The sequence below is a fragment of the Scyliorhinus canicula genome, chromosome 10 (genome assembly GCF_902713615.1).
Source record: "Scyliorhinus canicula chromosome 10, sScyCan1.1, whole genome shotgun sequence".
Classification (NCBI taxonomy): domain Eukaryota; kingdom Metazoa; phylum Chordata; class Chondrichthyes; order Carcharhiniformes; family Scyliorhinidae; genus Scyliorhinus; species Scyliorhinus canicula.
In genome coordinates this window covers 186449947-186470781 of record NC_052155.1, presented here as the reverse complement: position 1 = coordinate 186470781, position 20835 = coordinate 186449947, and the positions used below count along the sequence as shown (strand labels likewise).

At 46.0% G+C, this 20835-nt stretch overlaps 1 protein-coding gene across 1 annotated transcript in view; it reads right to left on the bottom strand.

Annotated features, from left to right (window-relative positions):
• The window catches only part of mrpl13 (mitochondrial ribosomal protein L13), a 96852-nt gene that overhangs the window by 29605 nt on the left and 46412 nt on the right, over positions 1–20835 (bottom strand). The window contains exons 5-6 of the mRNA XM_038810329.1: positions 19439–19525; positions 11715–11836 (exon numbers count right to left, since the gene is read on the bottom strand). Coding sequence (XP_038666257.1) covers positions 11715–11836; positions 19439–19525 — 209 coding nt within the window. The remainder of the gene's footprint in view (positions 1–11714; positions 11837–19438; positions 19526–20835) is intronic.

Genomic DNA, 20835 nt, shown 5'->3' with positions numbered 1-20835 from the left:
GACATTAAGGTTGCCTGCGGGTTACTGTAACAGAAGAAAAACCAGTCTGAGGAATGGACCAGTAATACCATTTCTCTCCCTGCTGATCTCAAGTACAAGTCCCCATCCCTGTTACATTTTGGAATCCATCACAGAGATAGAGAATTCCAAGGGAAAGGAACCTTGGATGCCAAAGCATCCAGTTTTGAAAAAGACAGGTTACAGTTTAAGTGACTGTCTCCAAATATTACAACTTATGTCAGCCACAACCCCACTGGAATTTAAAGGTTCCCATTAAAAACCAGCCTCAACCACAACCAATAGCAAAGGACTCAAAAACAGTGAACTGACTATTGTGTCTTTTATCATTATATCTTAATTTGGCCAAAAGTTAACTTCCTCTACTATATAACAAACTTGCATGTGCGTGTTTTGTAATAGTTGGGACATGTGTTTACCATCGAAAATCTTTTTAAAATCTTTTTACTTGGGTGGGTTTTTGGTTCAATAAACACTAACCCCTTTTGTGTGTAAGCTCAAGAAAGCCTATTTGGCAGATCTCTTTGTGATCAGCACAAAATTGGTTAAGTAAAGACATTGAACTGACACCTACATCCTTGTAAACTTCAAAAAACCTTGTTGCGATGAATGAAGGAGTCGGAAAGGGCGAGTCTCAATTTCTGTCCTCACCTGGTCGCAACACAGGGAGAAGGAGAAGAGGAAGGCCGAAGACCAACTGAAAAGATGTGGTGGCGTGAGACGTAAATGCAGCAGCATTGGAAGAAGAATAGCTGATTGGCAGGAGCTGGCGGAAAAAGGTGATCAACCAGCAATATGGCGGCCCCAATTAAAATGGGAGAAGCGGAAAAAAGAGAAAAATAAAGTTATGAAGAGAGTGGGAGGTATAGAATGAGAAATTGAGATACCGAAGACGACAAAGTGTACAATTGCCAACTCATCCGTGTACTCTTGGAAAGGTTTAAGACATGTGTTCGCCTTCAGGTGGGTATGGTTCTTGCAGCAATACTCAATGCGGCATTTGTCCGTTCTGTATAAATTAGTGCATTTTATGGAAGAGTAAAGTAGTGTCCTCACTTTCTTTCTAAAAAGAAAAACAAATACTTGGAGCAAAATAGGAGGTTTGACAGAGGTTTCTTGCAGGAAAGTGATCTGGAAAAAGAGATTGGCACTCACTGAATAAAGGTTCCTGAGACAAAATTACAAGTGTGATGGGGCAGTTCAGACTTTTTACTGAAGCATAAAACGGTACAATATAAAACTTAATGTTGAATGGTTCATTGTGTTGGCACTGAAAAGTTTCCAACATACTTCTCTCCAATTGTGATTGTTTAACCGTACGGCCTGCATTTTGTTTTAAAGAACATTTAAATCTCATTTCTCACCACAACTGTGCGATTCTGGAGTTTACAAACAATATTTTGACCATTGTCCCTCAAGAACCTACTTGAATTATATTTGTGGCAACTTCAATTTCAGGAATTAGTCCCAAAATCTGACATGTGGGAGCATTTACATTTCCAGCAAAATATTTCCAGAATTCTCCTGAGCCCACCCCCTTAAAATGCGAACGCAAAACACTTTGAGGACACATTTATGTATTGGCATTCTGATTGGCACACAGCCACACCTTACTTGCAATAAATCAAAAATTTGTGCAGAACCAGTAGCGAGTTTGTTTGGTTAGGATGAGGTTTACTTTACTAACTAACATTTTCATTATGGAGTACAAGAACAGATTTATTGTGCAGCAAGTTGCGCTACTTAAAAAGCTACAGATCAAGTTCGCCTCAAATACTTTTGTATTACTTTAAACCTTATGGCTCTTAGAATTAAGCTGTACTAAAACCCAGACTCACTGGCAATAAATCTTCCAACACATTACTAATGGTGCCTATGGGAAGCCTACAGTCTGATCAATCAGAGGGCTAAGAAGTATTATAGTATTTAATTAACTCTGCCTTTGTTAAACCATTTTACATCATTCACCATCTCAACAAAGGGAACAAATGGAGGGGAAGTAAAGTTATATTATTTAGTGCAGGCTTCCTCCCTCACTCCTTGAGTAAAGTTCGCCCTCTGCATTCCACACCAAATCCTCCATCAATAAAGATGGAATCATTTTCAGGGATACTGCCCTGACACATTTGCACACTTCAAATCGTGTCATTTTCCCCATGCCCAGTTAACTCAAATTAATTCTTAGCAAGTTCTCAGGGGATTTTTTTTGTCTGCAAGAGCAATAAATGGGGATCTTCTTGAGAGAGCGCTGAAACATTCTATTGAGCAAGATGGTGATATGAAATGTATTATACTATAAAATGTTACAAGAATGTGGGATGCCTTGTTAGAGAAGCAGTAGAGCACTTAAGCACAGTTCAGACTGAGCTGTGCATGATTCATGTGTGGGAATCAGTTTCCACAAGGTGAAGAAGGCCCAGCTGCTCTCCATTAGAGGCTACTTGGAGATTGGAGCGAACATGGTACACCCACTGCTACCTCAGTCTGAAGTGATCAAAGTGTAATATCCACCACTGACAATAGGCTCCAGGATCCGAGTACAGATACAAGTACACGCTTCAGCTCCTGTTAGCTGTTGTATTTGCAGTGTTTTTGCACCTTTTCACAGCTAAACCTCATCTCAAGCAGCATAGGATAAAAACAGAAAGATACTGAGGGCTCCATGATGTATCCCCTTCCCACTATCTATTATCAATGCCTCTTTCAAAGGATGCCAATTAAGCTTTACAGGGGGAATATGATACACATCCTATATATTAAATCAGCTTGACTTCGACAGATTGGCTGGCTCTCAAACCATTTATGGCAACGGTTGCAAGACAGAACATCAAATTATGGTGTAAGAATGCAATTGTTAATACAGGTAGTGCTGCAGGGAGAGGAGAATAACCAAAATGAGACCAATTTCTCAACTCTGGAAAATGTCGCAAATCTCTCACAGGTTCGGAGCGAGGCTGCGGTGCAGTCAGACTCTCCACCAAGGACTGGTCCAGGTCTCTTCCTAGGAAAAGGCCAATCTGTGTCACAAAATAGCCAAGAGCTCTAGGTTCACACTCAGATGTCTCTCTGATCTGCAGGTACAAGCTGATCTTGCTGAACTGGATATTAAGGTGCCTATGTGCCAGGACAAGTAGCGTTTAGACACGGGAAACTGGACTCTCTCACCTTTCAGGGCCTCAGAACCAAACTTTGCATTGCTTTGATTTGCTGAATTTGAGAATAGAAGAAAAGGCACTGGAGACAAAAGCAATAGATACCTTCACACTAGAAAGGGTTCAGAGTTGTCTTAACAAATTTTAACATGAACACAGGCCAGGCCTCAGTTTAATGTCTCCGCTGAAAGCACTCACAAAAATATGACCCCGAGGTGAAAACGGAGGCCACTGAATTAAGGCTGCGACTTGGTAGAGGTACAAGTGAGGCAGAGGAATTTAGGTTTAACAACACAGACTGTGTGACTGAGATGGTTGAAGGCACAGGAATACAAAGGAAGCCAGTGTTGGAAGAGCGGAAAGGAACCCAGAGCTGAAGGAGGTTGAGATCGGTAGGAGTGCCATCAGGATACACGTCAAGGAGAACGAGTGGACACTGGGTGACTTTGATCAGGGCAGTGCCAATGCTATGGGGGGGTGAACATGGGAGACACCCGACTGAAGACAGAACGATGAGCACTGAGCTGAATGGTAAGGACATCCCCCAAGGGCTTCAAAGAGGCTGATGAGATTGGAGACAGAGTGAGATTGATTGGCAGTTTTTCGACAACAGCTGGATTGAAGGGGAGAGGGGACCTTAGAAAAGGAAGTCTTAGTAAAGAGAACCGTTGACTGTCAGCAACCATTCGGGCGAGTAGATGTTATTGGGAGCTACAGCAGCTGTTTATTGTTTAGGAAAGATATCAAAAGGGTTGCACTTCTTTCAAACATGTGTCTCAAAGCTGAATATTTGGTGAAAATTGAAGCTAAAGAGCGGTTTTTGTCCAGGTGAAACACTCACAGGCTTTCGGTACATCTCAAAGAGGGTGGGAATAGCTCTTTGCTGACAGATGATGAATACTCTAATCAAACATCTGGACGGTAATGTGCAACCTCTAATCTCACAAAACCTGTGTTTACCTTTTGCTTTTACAGTGTCAGACAATACACGTGTTTTGAGTTCTTGAGAAAATAATTGTGGGTTTTAAACAAGGTAGAGCCAAACAGTTCTCACTGAGATTTCATTGTATTAAACTTGAACAGTCAGCTTTGTGCTCTGCTACCGAACACCTGGTTCCTTTTAAATACGCTGGGAGTTCAGTAGCAAGACAGATTAAAATGACAACAGAATTAGCCATTTTCATAAATTCAGAACGTTGACAGCAATCCACCTCAGGATTTAGCGATAGCTGCACAGCCAAGCACAGGACTCAGTGATTACACCGAGGAGAAAAAACTGTTGTATTCTGTAGCTTTCTACATTTGAAGTAGAGACAGTCATTTTGGTTCATTGTTGGAGCAATTTCAACCTAATTAACTGCCTGCACTTTGCCCATTACCCTGTACGTTCTACTGCTTAACAATCTACAGAATCTCTTCTCATTCTTTTGAGTAACTTCTTCTGAAAAATGAAGAGAAAACTAGACATAATCCTGCTGCTGCTCACAGAATCTAACCGCTGCCCAAATACTCTCTTACTTCCAAGACCGATTACCGAAACAGCTGACATGGCTGCTCAGGAACCTAAACAGGTCAAGGTTCACATCACAATTCCCTTGCGGGAATTGCACTCTTTCAACTGAGCCTGGCTGAACGAAAATCTGAGTGAAAAGTGCGTAAAGCAAATTACAAGTTAACTACATTTCAGGAAGGCCCTCATTAATTCAAAGAGATCCTCACATCCCCCACACAGCTGTAGTGTTCAATTGTCTCTAAAACGCTGGGTTTTTACCTCCAGGGCCTTATCTGGGCAGTGGTCACTCTTCGGGTGAAGACAAATTTCCAGAAATGCCCTAAATATACCCTTTACTGGCTTGTGTCTGGTTCCTGTAGTTCTATTTCCAGTGGCAACCATCCCTTTGCACCTTGGTGTTCAACTCTGTTTTTTTTTAAAAATAATTTTTATTGAAATTTTTCGATACAAACATTTACCCCTACTACATTTTAAATTATAACACAACCAATCCCCCCTGGAAAATCCTCCCCACGCCCTCCCCCGCGCGCACCCCCCCACCCTCCCCCCCCCCCCCCCCCCCCCCCCCCCCCCCCCCCCCCCCGCGCTACCAGTCTAGCAACCAAACCGTTTTTCCCTTTCTGCCGATGGCCTCGGGCAGTCATTGCCCGCGACCCCCCGCTGACGTGCTCCCTTCGTTGCTATCCCCCCCCCCCCCCCCCTCTCCCCCCCCCCCCCCTCCCTTCTCCCCGGGTTGCTGCTGTTTCGGCCTCCAGTTCCTATCTCTGATCCAGAAAGTCAAGGAAGGGCTGCCACCGCCGGAAGAACCTCTGTACCGACCCTCTCAGGGCGAATTTGATTCTTTCCAATTGGATGAAGCTTGCCATGTCGTTTAACCAGGTGTTAACACTTGGTGGCCTTGTGTCCCTCCACTGAATCAAGATCCTTCTCCGAGCTACCAAGGACGCAAAGGCCAATATTCCGGCCTCCCCTGCCTCCTGTACTCCTGGCTCCACCCCGACCCCAAAAATCGCTAGCCCCCACCCTGGTTTGACCCTGGTTCCCACCACTCTCGATACCGTCCCCGCCACCCCCTCCCAGAACTCTTCCAGTGCCGGGCACATCCAGAACATATGTACATGGTTCGCAGGGCTTCCCGAACACCTAACACACCTGTCCTCACCCCCGAAGAACCGACTCATCCTAGTCCCCGTCATATGGGCTCTGTGCAGCACCTTAAATTGGATGAGGCCCAACCTTGCGCACGACGACGACGAATTGACCCTCTCTAAGGCATCCGCCCATGTCCCATCTTCTATCTGCTCTCCCAGCTCCGCTTCCCACTTGTCTTTCAGCTCCTCTATCGATACCTCCTCCACCTCCTGCATTATTTTGTAGATGTCCGAGACCTTCCCTTCTCCGACCCAGACCCCTGACAGCACCCTATCACTCACCCCTCTATCGGGAAGCAAGGGAAATCCTTCCACCTGTCGTCTGGCAAATGCCTTCACCTGCAGGTATCTAAACGTGTTCCCCGGGGGGAGCTCAAATTTCTCCTCCAGCTCTCCCAGGCTCGCAAACCTCCCCTCTATGAACATGTCCCTCAGTTGCCTGATGCCCGCCCTGTGCCAGCTCTGGAATCCCCCGCCAGTGTTCCCCGGGACAAATCTGTGGTTCCCTCTCAGTGGCGCCGCCATCAGACCCCCCACTTCCCCCCTGTGTCGCCTCCACTGCCCCCAGATTTTCAGGGTGGCCGCCACTACCGGACTCGTGGTATACCTTGTGGGGGGGAGCGGCCATGGTGCCGTTACTAGCGCCCCCAGGCTTGTATTGCCGCAGGACGCCCTCTCCATACGTTTCCAAGCTGCCCCCTCCCCCTCCATCACCCACTTGCGCACCATCGATGCGTTCGCCGCCCAGTAGTATCCGGAAAGATTGGGTAGCGCTAATCCTCCCCTGTCCCTACTCCGTTCCAAGAAAATCCTTCTCACTCTAGGGGTGCCATGTGCCCACACATAGCCCATAATGCTGCTAGATACCTTCTTGAAGAAGGCCCTGGGGAGAAAGATGGGCAAGCACTGAAACAGAAACAAGAACCTCGGGAGGACCGTCATTTTGACTGACTGCACCCTCCCTGCTAGCGACAGCGGTACCATGTCCCACCTCTTGAACTCCTCCTCCATCTGCTCCACCAGCCTTGAAAAGTTCAGCTTGTGGAGGGTCCCCCAGTTCCTTGCCACCTGCACCCCCAAGTACCTGAAGCTCTTTACTGCTCTCTTAAAGGGGAGCCGCCCAATTCCCTCCCCCTGATCTCCCGGGTGTATCACAAAGACCTCACTTTTACCCACATTTAATTTATATCCCGAAAAGTCCCCAAACTCCGCTAGTATTTCCATTACCTCCGGCATTCCCCCTTCCGGGTCCGCCACATATAACAACAAATCATCCGCATAGAGTGATACCCGATGTTCCTCCCCTCCCCTTGTCAGTCCTCTCCACCCCCCTGAACCCCTCAGTGCCATCGCCAACGGTTCGATCGCTAATGCAAATAGTAAGGGGGATAGGGGGCATCCCTGCCTGGTACCTCGATGGAGCCCAAAATACTCTGACCTCCTCCCGTTTGTAACCACACTCGCCATCGGGGCCGAATACAGCAGCTTCACCCACTTGATAAATCCCTCCCCAAACCCAAACCGTTCCAGCGTCTCCCACAGGTATTCCCACTCCACCCTATCGAATGCCTTCTCCGCATCCAGTGCTACCACTATCTCAGCCTCCCCCTCCACTGCTGGCATCATAATCACATTCAACAGTCTCCGGACATTTGTGTTAAGTTGTCGTCCCTTTACGAACCCCGTCTGGTCCTCATGGATTACCCCTGGCACACAATCCTCTATTCTGGTTGCCAGGACCTTTGCCAACAGTTTGGCATCTACATTCAAGAGGGAGATAGGCCTGTAGGACCCGCACTGTACAGGGTCTTTGTCCCGCTTCAGGATCAAGGAGATCAGGGCCTGCGACATTGTCGGGGGCAGAACCCCCCCCTCTCGCGCCTCATTGAAGGCTCGCACCAGCACTGGACCCACCAAGTCCACATACTTCTTATAAAATTCCACCGGGAACCCATCCGGCCCCGGCGCCTTCCCCGCCTGCATCTGGCCTATCCCTTTAACTAGCTCCTGCAGCTCTATCGGCGCCCCCAGCCCCTCCACCCGTTCCTCCTGGACCTTTGGGAACCTCAATCTATCGAGGAAGTTCTCCATTCCCCCCCTCCTCCTGGGCGGCTCAGACCGGTACAATTCCCTGTAGAAATCCCTGAAGACCCCGTTCACCTCTTGCCCCTTCTGCACTACGTTCCCTCCCTTCTCTCTCACTCCCCCAATCTCTCTGGCTGCATCTCGCTTGCGCAGCTGGTGTGCTAGCATCCTGCTCGCCTTTTCCCCGTACTCATAGACCGCGCCCTGTGCCCTTCTCCATTGCGTCTCCGCCTTCCTAGTGGTCAGTAGGTCAAACTGGGCCTGTAAACTGCGCCGCTCCCTCAACAGCCCCTCCTCTGGTGTCTCCGCATATCTCCTGTCCACTTCTATAAGTTCCCCCACCAGTCTCTCCCTCTCCTGCCTCTCCTTCCTTTCTCTGTGTGCCCTTATGGAGATCAGCTCTCCTCTGATCACTGCTTTCAGGGCCTCCCAGACTACCCCCACCTTCACCTCGCCCGTGTCGTTCGTGCCCAGATATCTCTCAATGCCCTTCCGGACCCTTCCGCACACCTCATCATCCGCCAGCAGCCCCACATCCAGGCGCCACAACGGGCGCTGGTCCCGTGCTTCCCCCAGTTCTACCTCTACCCAGTGTGGTGCATGGTCCGAAATCGCAATGGCCGAGTACTCCGTGTCCTGCACTCTCGAAATCAGCCCCCTGCTCAGTACAAAAAAGTCTATTCTGGAGTACACCCTGTGGACGTGGGAGAAAAAAGAATACTCCCTCGCCCTTGGCCTGCCAAATCTCCAAGGGTCTACCCCCCCCATCTGCTCCATGAACCCCCTTAGCACCTCTGCCGGCCTCCTATTCGTCCTGGAACTCGATCTGTCCAGCCCAGGGTCGAGCACTGTATTGAAGTCCCCCCCCCATGATCAGGCCCCCTGCCTCCAGACCCGGAATGAGGCCCAACAGGCGCCTCATAAAACCCGCGTCATCCCAATTCGGGGCATACACATTCACCAGCACCACATTCTCTCCCTGCAGCCTACCCTTCACCATCACGTACCTACCCTCCTTATCTGCTACCACCTGCGCCGCCACGAACGACACCCTCTTTCCCACCAAAATCGCCACCCCCCGGTTCTTTGCGTCCAAGCCTGAGTGGAACACCTGTCCCACCCACCCCCTTCTCAGGCGTACCTGGTCTACTACTCTCAAGTGAGTCTCCTGCAACATTGCCACATCCGCCTGCAGTCCCTTTAGGTGTGAAAAAACCCTTGCTCTCTTGACCGGCCCATTCAGCCCCCTCACGTTCCAAGTAATCAACCGGGTCACGGAGCGACCTGTCCCTTTCCCCTGTCTATTAGCCATGTCCTGTCCCCTGTTCGCCCCGGTGTTCAACTCTGTTAAGCATCGATTTGTGTGGTTCAGGGCTCCACTCTGACTTGGCAGTCTCTGCAATGGGCTGAGAAGGAGCACGGTTTGCTAGCCTCTGCTTTCTCTAGACCCTTTTCTAAGGCAGCTGAGCTTTTCGTTTCTGCTCACCTCTTTCAATTCTCTTCCAAACAGCCAGCCTCCAGAGGTCACGTCTGTCAATGACTGTCTCCTAGTTGTCAGTACCAATGTCCACCATCTTCATATCTCACTTGCAGAGGTATGTACGTCAAGGAGAATGTGAGCCAGTGCCAATTAACTGTCCGGAAGGTCATTGGGTACCTGACCATTATCCATTTGATGAACATGGTCGAGCCAGTGTATACTTCATTGGCCTAGCAATAAGTCATACTCTGGTAAATGTTTTCTACAGACCTCACAATTTTGTACTTCTACAGGATCACCTTCTGGCTCCCTTCTTTCTAGGTCACAAAACACAAGTCTTCCTACCCGTCAGCCAATTCCTTGTTCATTTTGAGGGTTTCCCTCATGTTATTAATAGTTTTTCATGTGAAACTTTATCATAAGCTTTTTGGAAATTGATAGCTGACTGCTGTTTAATGGGTTCTTCGTGTAGAGATGATCCTCATGTTTACTTCCAATTACAGATGCCATTATTCTGTCACTTGGCCTTTTCAAAACACTCCACCGCCCTGAATCTGACAACTTGACCATATTACAGTTCTCTACTGGTTGTAACAGCTTTTGCCTGATGTTTCTTGTGTACCTGTCTACCTCAGAATTGCAGCCTCCAATGGCTGTCGAGTTCTGATCTCCATTTTATGTCTCCATCTAATGATCTGTCTTCTGAGATCCTGTTTCCTCCCTCCCTTCCTATCCTATCTGCCTTGTTTAAATGGGTTTCTATTGTAGCCTCAATGTCCCTCTCAAGTCTCGTTGCAATTTAAGTGCACAGTTAAGTTACATCTATCACGTCTCAACTGTATGAACCCTTTGTCAATCTATGGAGTTACTGGTGAATCGTCATACACTTCTGATCATGTACTGACGGTCAGAATTGAGCTCGTAGCATGGGCAGGATAATGGTCAACTCACTGATCGATCTGTACGAGCACCGATTCAGGGCTCAAAACTCCCCCACACATCAAATAATCGGTTTGGAGGTTCAGGGGAGACCGTCATCTGCTATTTGATCAATCAATCACAACCAGCATCTGTTAAAGGGGACTCGTCACATCCCTGAAAAAATACATGAGCAATGATTGATTCAGCCTTGAAATGCAATTTGAAAAGATGTTCCCAAAAAACCCCAATTCTGCTGTATAGAGCTGCCACGATAGTTCAATCTCCAGTGTAAGGAGCAATGATGTCAGTCCCTAATGCAAAAACAACTACAACTTATAGAAGCTGATAAGTGGCCAAGGTTCCAAAGTAGCACGGACAAAATGATTCAGAATATACTGAGATATATGGACAGTGACGGGGCCCAGGGAAGGAGGGGAGGTGAGAAAGTGAGAAATGCAGTGACAGACAGAGAGAGATGGGCGGCGAGAAAGAATGAAGTCAGAGGGAGAGAGAAATGGGGAGAAGAGTGAAGATAGAGAGGGGCAAAATGAAAGAGGGCATGAAGAGAGGGCGAGGAGCTAAATGAGAAAGAAAAAGAGAGAGGGTGATGGGCTCGGGGGGGGGGAAGAGTGTGGAGGGGGCGCGGGTGCAGGGAGGGAGGAGCAAGGATGCAGAAAGAGGTGAGAGAAAGAAGAAAAGAGAAAAAGCGAAAGGAGAGACAGAGAGGGAAAGCATTCCGAAAGTTAGTTAATTTTTCTTCTGTCTCCCCTAGTAAAAATATTTTAAAAAGTAAATCTTTGGGCAATGCTTTTCCAGCTACTAATAAATGCTTTGGTAAAAGATACTAACTTTATGTTCCGCACCACATGCAAATGGGTCTCCAGAGAGAGAACGGTATATTTTGTACATCTTCATTGTCTGGACCTATAATTCATGCTCCATTCACTTCCAGATGTTTCCTCTGCTCTGCTCAGTGTGAAAAGGGCTCCAGTGCAGCCACTAGAGCCAAATTCACACAATTTCCAAAACTATATTAGAACACCAGTGAACTCAGAAAAAAGATGGGAACGAAAGGTTTTAATCAAGAACGCAGCTGTCTAATGTAATTCATCACCAGTTGCAAGGCTGATTAGGAGTGAAGCAGTAAATCATCAAGTCTTTATGATAGCAGTAAAGTAGATATTTAAACAAAGCACTATCCACACTGCCGTACTGAAGTTAGTGTCCCTGTGTTTGGAAAATACACAGCTCATCACTCAGTGTAGAGTTTTATTGTTCTGAACCTAACCCAATATAAAGTTTTAAGTGAAAGAAAATTGCATAACGGCAGCTCACTGTGCTGCTTTGTACATCGGTAAATTAGGCCCACCAGCTGATGGCCACACTCCACTTACGGTGTCCATAGTCTTGGGAAGGTGTTCATTTCCTCCTGAGTGTACTCATTCAACCTTCTGGGTACTTGTCGTGGTTGTGGAAGTTCTTCCACCAGGTTCTGAAGAATTTCATCTGGGATAATCTTTTGAAATAAAAAAGCAAGGGGTAAAAATAAATGAGGCCACTTTCAGGGTGTATCGATCATTTTCCAGCAGGTTTTTGATAATTGGAGTACTGGTTTCAAATTAAGAAAACTATACAACACTGCACTGCAGGGATATTAAATTAAACGCTAATTTCTGAAGGCACATTAAGTGACTTTCTCATTTCTGCTGGCAGGCAGGATTGCACCCAACTTACTGTAGCAAATAGGAGTAAATCAAACGGCACAACATTATGTCACTAACAGTGATGAATGTAGGCAATCACATAAAACCAGAACTCTCACCGTGGGGACCGATATTTGAACTGCAGTAGACATTTTTTATGGTTGTGACTTTAATCGTTCCTTCTCACAGCCTTCTTCATGAAATAAGATGGGCCAATTTTAGCAAGACAGGAGATTTGCATGTCATTGTAAAAAGCAGCTCTACACCTATAAACCTTGTGTTACTTAGTGGCCCACAGTGTTTCTCAACCAATACCTAAAACTCATTATCAGGATATGGGTGTCGCTGATAAGGCCGGCATTTACTGCCCAACCCTAGCTGCCATTCAGACAACTGAGTGGTTTGCTAGTCCACTTCAGAGAGCAGTAAAGAATCAACCACATTGCCGTACATTGTCTGGAGACACGTGTAGGCCAGATCAGGCGAGGGTTGGCAGATTTCCTTCCTCAAAAGGACATTAATGAACCAGCTGGGTTTTTATAACAATACAATAATTTTATGGTCACCTTTACTGATTCCCCGCTTTTTACGCCATATTTATTTAATTAACTGAAAACAAGTTCCACAGCTACCATGGAATCTGAACTCAAATCTACAGATCATTAGTTCAATTATCTGAATTATTAGCCCAGTATCTTAACCACTATGCTACTGTGAAAAATTTAATGAAAGTCACCATAGTCCCGAATGACCAAATGCTGCTTTCCCCTATGAGGGAGGGGAAGAACTGACTGGTGGTGATTTAACCGGAGGGGGAAGGTTGAGAATAACCTCAGCCGGTACAGGAATCGAACCCGTGCTGCTGGCATCGCTCTACTGCCCAGACAACTGAGCTAACCAACTCTCTGCTTCACTATTACAGTTATAGCCACCATTTTACCCTTTCTCTTGACCAGTTACCCTCACATTTAATGGATTCTCATAATATGAGCATAATATGCCCAAAGATGGACTGGCCATGCTAAACTTTCCCCTTAGTGTTCAAAAATGTGTACCTTAGGTTCAGGGTTAAAGAGATAGGGTGGGGGAGTGGGCCTGGGTGGAGTGCTCTTTTGGAGCGTCAGTGCAGACTCGATGGGCCAAGTGGCATCCTTCTGCACTACAGGGAATCTATGAACATCACATTGCAGAATTCAGGCAAACACTAGATCCAGTACAGCAACAAATACGAGGGAATAAGAAGTGACTTATAGATTACCAGCACAACTAATTAGTTATCAGGGAAGATTTCCATTGAATAATAATAACCTTTATTAGTGTCACAAGTAGGCTTACATTAACACTGCAATTAAGTTACTGTGAAAATCCCCTAGTCACCACACTCCGGCGCCTGCTCGGGTACATGGAGGGTGAATTCAGAATGTCCTATTCAGCTAGCAAGCACGTCTTTTGGGACTTGTGGGAGGAAACCGGAGCACCCGGAGGAAACCCACGCAGACACGGGGAGGACGTGCAGACTCCTGCACAGACAGTGAACCAAGCCGGGAATCGAACCCGGGTTCCTGGCGCTGTGAAGCAACAGTGCTAACCACTGTACCACCTTGCCACCCTTCTACTTGTAAGGCAGAATTGAAGGTTTAAGAAGTAGATCTTTGTTTCTGCTGATTATTCATTTGCATTTTATTTTATCATGCCGGTTGGTAAAGGACACGTAGGTTTTTATAATTCTGGCGAGATTACCAGTAGTTCACGTGGTGAGATTCATCCATCATGGCCTTATTCCAGATGTGTGTGGACAGGTAGCAAAATGCCATCACAGATATCAAGCAAAAATGTTCATGCAAGGAACACTAACATGTTAAATGGTGGGAAAATTCGATGACTGAAGATAATTTAAAAAAGGGCCTTAAACATAATTTAAGAAAGGGCCTGAAAGGCAGTAGGGATTTACAATGGCTTTTGGAAGGAAAAGTCAGCTCTGTCCATAAGATGAATTGAACACATGGAGTCTTGGCGAGAATCTTGTTCTTCTTGGCATCTTATTGAAAAATGGGATTTTCTGCTTCGCACAATGTAGATCCAGATGGTCAGGTTTCTGTAACCCTTATGAACTTTAATAGAAAAATATTTATGAAGATGAATCGAAATATCAAACCTCTCCATTAAATCATTTTATTTAGGTTGCTCCAGAACCCCAGATGCAATTGACTATTTGCAAAACTCAAATCTTTGGAAGAGGTTGTTTCACCAATGAAAGATTTTGACAGGTCAATACTTCAGGTAATTTTAAGTTGAGGGGAGCAGGCACAGAGCTAAGCCACCAAAATGGACGAACAGAAAAATATAACTTTCTGGCTGTAAATCAGATAAAGGGAGAAGCATTTCAGAAAAGGTACTATTTGCCACATTGCCATTGTTAATCAGGTAAGCCCCGACTATCTCTCCAGGTCCAGCAGTTTATCTTTTGAAATTCTGTAGACGTTCCTCCCTTCTCCTCCTTCCTGCCTCTTCCTCCCCTCAACCATCATGGGCTGGATTTTCCCTGCTGGCTTCCGGACGCCACTGTCTGACTCAAATGAGGGTCAGAACCCTGCACAGTCTGGAAAACTGTAACTCACCTGTGATTTCCCCAAGAGCTGACAATTAGTGGCCGGAGGGTGGACATGCCGCTCAATTACGGGCAGTGGGCGGACCAACAAATCTGGAGGGCGAATCAGAGGCCTTCCAGCTTGGAAACAGCAGAAAGATGCCACGGCAAGCAAGTGAGGGAGAGTTCACTTCAAAACGAAGGCAATTTAATTCCAAAAATTAAGTAGAAAATGGTCTTTGTAACTGGGCCACCAGTGTGTGTGCGTGTGTGTGTGTGTGTGTGTGTGTGTATGTATGTGTGTATGTATGTATGTGTGTGTGTGTGTGTGTGCGTGTGTGTGGGGGGGGGGGGGGGGGGGGCGGTTAACTCTCTATGTTGTTTTATTTCTCCCTGTAAAAACTAACTTTTGGAGTTGTCACACTTTCATTTCCTTCACTGGCATGGGTCAACATCCTGGAACTCCCACCCTAACAGCACAGTGGGTGCACTTGCACCACATGGGCCCCACCGGTTTGCAAAGGCAGCTCACCTCCACCTTCTCGAGGACAATTAGGGACGGGCATCAAACGCTGGCCTGGCCAGCGAAGCCCAGATCCTGTAAAAATGAAGTTAAAATTTTTTTTTAAATTGCTATTTATTATTCATTAAACCTCAACCAATTAACTCATTAAAATTATTGACCCACTCGTGCAATGCCCTAAATTTATTAAGTGCTTAGGTAATTTCTATCCTTCAGGGAAGAAAAAAAATAATACAGGGTACATCCTGTTATGTTGCCGATGTTTGGATGGGTAGCTGCATAGTGAGGTGCCATGAATTCTCGTTGATTTAGCGTTCTCCTTGGATTCTTATTTTTGACAGTCTCTCCTTTTAAACACCTCCCCTAAAAGGCTCAGATAAATTTCCACTGTCAACATATTCATGTGGCCATTTTTCATGTTTCAACCACCTACTAACTAGGCAGTTAGCGTTGACAAGCTGAAAGCAACTGAGCCGAACCCTGCTTGGGCCTGATCACAGCAATGCCTTGATTTAAATGAATTCTGTCAGAAGAAAAAAACGTATCAACATTATTTTTTTTAAAAAGGGAAATTTTCTTTAAAATCTGAAATGGAAAAACTTTTCAGGACACATTTTCATTGAAAGCTTCTTTATATTTTTCTGGGACCGATATTGAAAGCTAACAGTGGGCAAGTTTTACATAATTATGCATTGCGCATTGATTTAAAGGCCATCATTCTTGAAGAGCATCACAGTTATAAACTGTTCTGCTTTCCAAATGTCGTCATTGTTCAGCTCTGCAAGCAACAAGATTTATTGCCAAGGATCGGAATGGTTTATGCATAATATGTGTATATTGGGAACATGGTTTTGATCAAGTTGTCGGTCCCATTATTCTCAGTCAGGGTCCCTTGAAACCTTCAGTGGATTTGTAGCAATTTTAGCTACTGCTGACAGAATGGGTAATGCATCAATAAGGACAAACTTGCAAGTCCATTGGGCAGAGGTTAACCACAGCGACAGGGATCTCCCCTGCCGGGTGGAGAACTCACGGGTGCCCCTCGTTGCCTCTTGTTAGAGAACACCTGATGGAATTAAATGCCCTTAACTGGCCAGGGTCAGGCTTTCCCCAAGGCCAGGGACTCCTGGGGGCACCACACGCAATCTACCAATCATCAACATAACCCCATTCATTTTAATCAAAACAGAACTGTCCACAAATACTCTCGAAGACGTAATTTGCTGAATTCTCTACCCCACAGAGCAGTGGAGGCCGGGCCAATTCCTTTTAATACAAGACCAAGTTGGACAGATACTAAAATGAGGTGGCGTGAATCTCGTGACATCGCCACCGAGGAATGGGGAAGATCGGGAAAACATGATCTCTCCGGTGGGAATAGGGTTTCACGCTTCTTGCGCGATTCTCCCCCCCGGTCGTCTTCAATCCCACGGGCGGTGAGTGCAGGCTCAAGTTCCCGCCTGGTGTTTATGCTGAGAGTACGGTGCAATGTATGAATATGGCATGGGGCTTTTGGTTAAGTTAACAGGAAAAACCTTTTCTTTAGTTCAGTGTGTTAATTGCCGACTAAATAATGTTTAGCCAATGTTGATTTCAGCCTGTGGTAAGTAAAAGTCTTAAAATGTGAAATCTTGTGCTGGTCACCGGGGAGTTCATAACCAACTTTAAAAGTTATCCATCTCTACAGGGTACGTAACAATAGCCACAATTGGGGTGGCACGTTGGCACAGTGGTTAGCTCTGCTGCTTCATGGCGCTGAGGACCCAGGTTCCTTCCCGGCCCCAGGTCACTGCCCGTGTGGAGTTTGCACATTCTCCCAGTGTCTGTGTGGGTCTCACCCCCCCACAACGCAAAGATGTGCAGGGTAGGTGGAATGGCCACACTAAATTGCCCCTTAATTGGAAAAAAATAATTGGGTACTTTAAATTTATACAAAAAAATCCACATTGAACACAATCGCCTTTTGAAAAAAGACTGTTTGCAACTCCAAAGCAACAGGTTGCAAATATCTGTCCCCCTTGCAGTAATTCAGACTAATTCAAAATATATTCAATGCACAAAATTTTAATAGGCAGCAAAATATATCCCATCAAACAATATAAGAGTGGAAATTTGAGTCCTTTAACTGTTCACTGAAATAAAAATCAAATGTACTTTTAAAAAAACTAGGTCCATTCAATTCTTTTCCAGTGAAGGACATTTCTACATGTTTCCAATTACGGAATATTTTCATAAGCAGCATTAGGTAAAATATGCTCTATACACTGGAATGTAATAAAGGAAATGAAGATTGATTGTTTCTAAGTTTGTTTTTGACTTTCTTATTACTTCCTTCAAACAAAAGCAAGTGCTCGCCTCCACGTGTCCCTCAGACACCGGGGCAACAAACCAATAAAGCTCAAAAGCTGCTGAAACTCACTGGCAGGGAGGGTGGTGGGCCTTTGCTGGGCTCTAACTGTCTTTCAATGGAACAGAGCAGAATATCAAGTCCTCGCTCTGTGGCCTGTCCCTGCCACACTGGGGCAGGCCGCTTTTTACCCTCCATTGATGGTGCGTCGTGGGACTGTCTGCTGTTGACTGTGAAATGAATTGATTTGGTTTACATCCTGCAGTGCAAGCCTGCAGAATAGCAGCAGCACCAGAACAACACTTTTAATGAAAACCGCAGCTCCTCAAATTTATTCTCCTCCTTTTTCACATTTTCTCCCAAATTTACACCCAACAATAAACAATAATCAGTAACGAATGTAATGTCAATCCCCATATCTATAACAACAATCCCATCCTCCTACCAAACCCCCAAACATTAGCCCGCATGTTCACATAAACAAATGACAAAAAGGAATCAGGAATCACCCATAGTCACACGGTTCGCCCCTCCCCCCAACTCTCCCAGTCCCAACCCTCCTAATGTTCGCTGTGATCCAATTCTCGAAAGTGCATAATGAAAATCACTTATTGTCACGAGTAGGCTTCAATTAAGTTACTGTGAAAAGCCCCTAGTCGCCACATTCCGGTGCCTGTTCGGGGAGGCTGGTACGGGAATTGAACTGCGCTGCTGGCCTGCCTTGGTCTGCTTTAAAAACCAGCGACTTAGCCCAGTGTGCTAAACCAGCCTCTGAAAGTGCATAATGAATAACACCCATGAATTGTAGAACCCGTCCATCCTTCCCCTCAGTTCAAATTTGACCTTTTCAAGCGTTAAGAATTCCAGCAGGTCCCCCCGCCACGCCAGGGCACTGGGTGGAGAGGTTGATCTCCACACTAACAGGATCCACCTTCGGGCGATCAACAAGACAAAGGCTACAACTTCTGCCTCCGCACCCGTTTCCAACCCCGGCTGGTCCGACACCCCGAATATGGGCTCCCGAGAGCCCGGGTCCAGTTTCACGTGCACCACTTCAGAGATTACCCTAAACACCTCCTTCCAGTAATCCTCCAGCATTGGACAGGACTAAAACATATGAACGTGGTTTGCGGGGCCTCCCCTGCAACGTTCACTCACATCTTCTACCCCCTCAAAGAGCCGGCTCATCCTCGCGCTTGTAAGGTGCGCTCTGTATACCACCTTCAGCTGTTTCAGCCCAAACCTCGCACACGAGATGGAGACGTTCACTCTCCGGAGCACCTCACACCAGAACCCCTCCTCCATACCCTCTCCCAACTCTTCCTCCCACTTTGCCTTGATCCCTTCTGGTGGCGCCTTCTCCTCCTCCAAAATAGCCCCGTAAACCGCCGATACTACCCCCTTTTCCAGTTCCCCTGTCGTCAGCACCTCCTCCAGCAATGTGGAAGCCGGCTCTACTGGGAAGCTCTGTATTTCCTTTCTGGCAAAGTCTTGAACCTGCATGTAGCTAAGACTGATGTGATGTTAAAGCATTTCTGACAAACAATCATGCGTATTTTTAAATTGTGCGAGTAACACCCCCCCTCCCCAAATGTCAGACTAAGATGGATACATGCCATCAGTTACACACACTGCCGGCAAACTCCCTGCTCTCCGAGACGTGTTACTCCTTTTAGTTTAGATCAGCTGGGCCTTCAAAGGCAGGGTTGCAATATAAATGGCCTAAATGGGGGCTAAAGACCCACTAGGGCAGCTGGATTTTCTTTTAATGAAGAGGCTCGTAAAGCTTTGGGATGCGGCAATTAGCTCAGAGCAGCCAGCTCAGCAGAACTGGCAGCTCAACTCGAAGGGGAGCAGAGACTAACTGCCGACCCAGGCGAGATTGTGTCACTAGAAACATTCTCAGCCGAATCTGGTTGTTTAATAGAGAAAATGAAATTGATGTCTGTAACACATACCTCATCTGGGAAGAGGTGCAGCCTTTGCATCATGGTTCTTCGAGGCAGGTTCCTCGGCAGCATGCCGTAGATGGCCAGTTTCACAATCTGTAACAAAAAATACTCAACTGAAAAAAACGCCAACCAGGGTAAATTTGCTCAGGTGAACAGAATGCTTTCCCAAACTTCGATGCATTTGGATTTGACCATGTTAGGGGACGGACACATTCCGCAAGACAGGCTTGCGCTCAGATCATGTGGTCAAAAGTTCCAGGTTTTTTCAGTCAGATTATATTAACAGATTTTATATGAAAAGGTAGCAGTGAATCAATTCTCTGAAGCTAGATACGAGCAAGGGTACAAAGCTCCTGTAATGAGCACAAAAATCTAACCGAGGCTATGGTTGCACTATCCTTTGGCAAAATGTTTCACTCTGTTCCCCACCTTGCTCGGGTCAGCCTGTAATAAGGAGTTCACACACTCTTCCCACACCTTGTAACAGGTTTTAAAAGCTTCACAGGATTTTCTTTCTGTAAACTTACTGCACTACATTGTACTTACTTTAAAAATAAAACCTCGGTAATCTTTCTGGTGTTCTGAACTTGTATGAATTCCTCATTATAATATAATAATCTTCATTGTCACACGTAGGCTTACATTAACACTGCAATGAAGTTACCGTGAAAAGCCCCTAGTCGCCACATTCCGGCGCCTGTTCGGGTACACAGAGGGAGAACTCTGAATGTCCAAATTACCTAACAGCACGTCTTTTGGAACTTGTGGGAGGAAACTGGAGCACCCGGAGGAAACCCACGCAGATATCAGATGCTAATGTGAGCAAGATGGGGGAAAAGAGTGCAGCATTTTACCAAAGGCCGGTGCAACTATAGTCTTGTTAAACTGTTACTCTTTAAAAGAGCTTGCATCCTTGCTCGACTCACCAATAAATCACTCCAATCTCATCAAAGCAAGCAGCTCAAAACAAATCTCATCAGAGAGGAAAAAATATACTGTCCCTATCTGAAATAAAGTTACGATACACAGGACAAACTGTTGGCTAAATATTTGTGAGAATATATTGACGGATATTTGACATAATTTCTTGCCCACAGCATTCCTACCTCAGGTTAAGATTTAGGTGAATTCTGCGATGGTTCAAATGTTTTAACTTTGAAGTTCCTGCCCTTTTGTGAGGAGACTACATATTATTACGTCCGTCACTAAACGATGCTGTCAATGGCTATTAAAAAGCCCCACAGATTCTCGGGCTGAAGACCAATAAATGGCTATTAAAGATTGAATGTGAGTTTTATAAGCAAAGACAAAATGAAAACAAAGGAATGCTTAAAAGGTTATTTTTTAGTTTGTACAGGTTAATGTTAATGGCACCGAGATAGGGGAGGGGAAGGATTTTATGG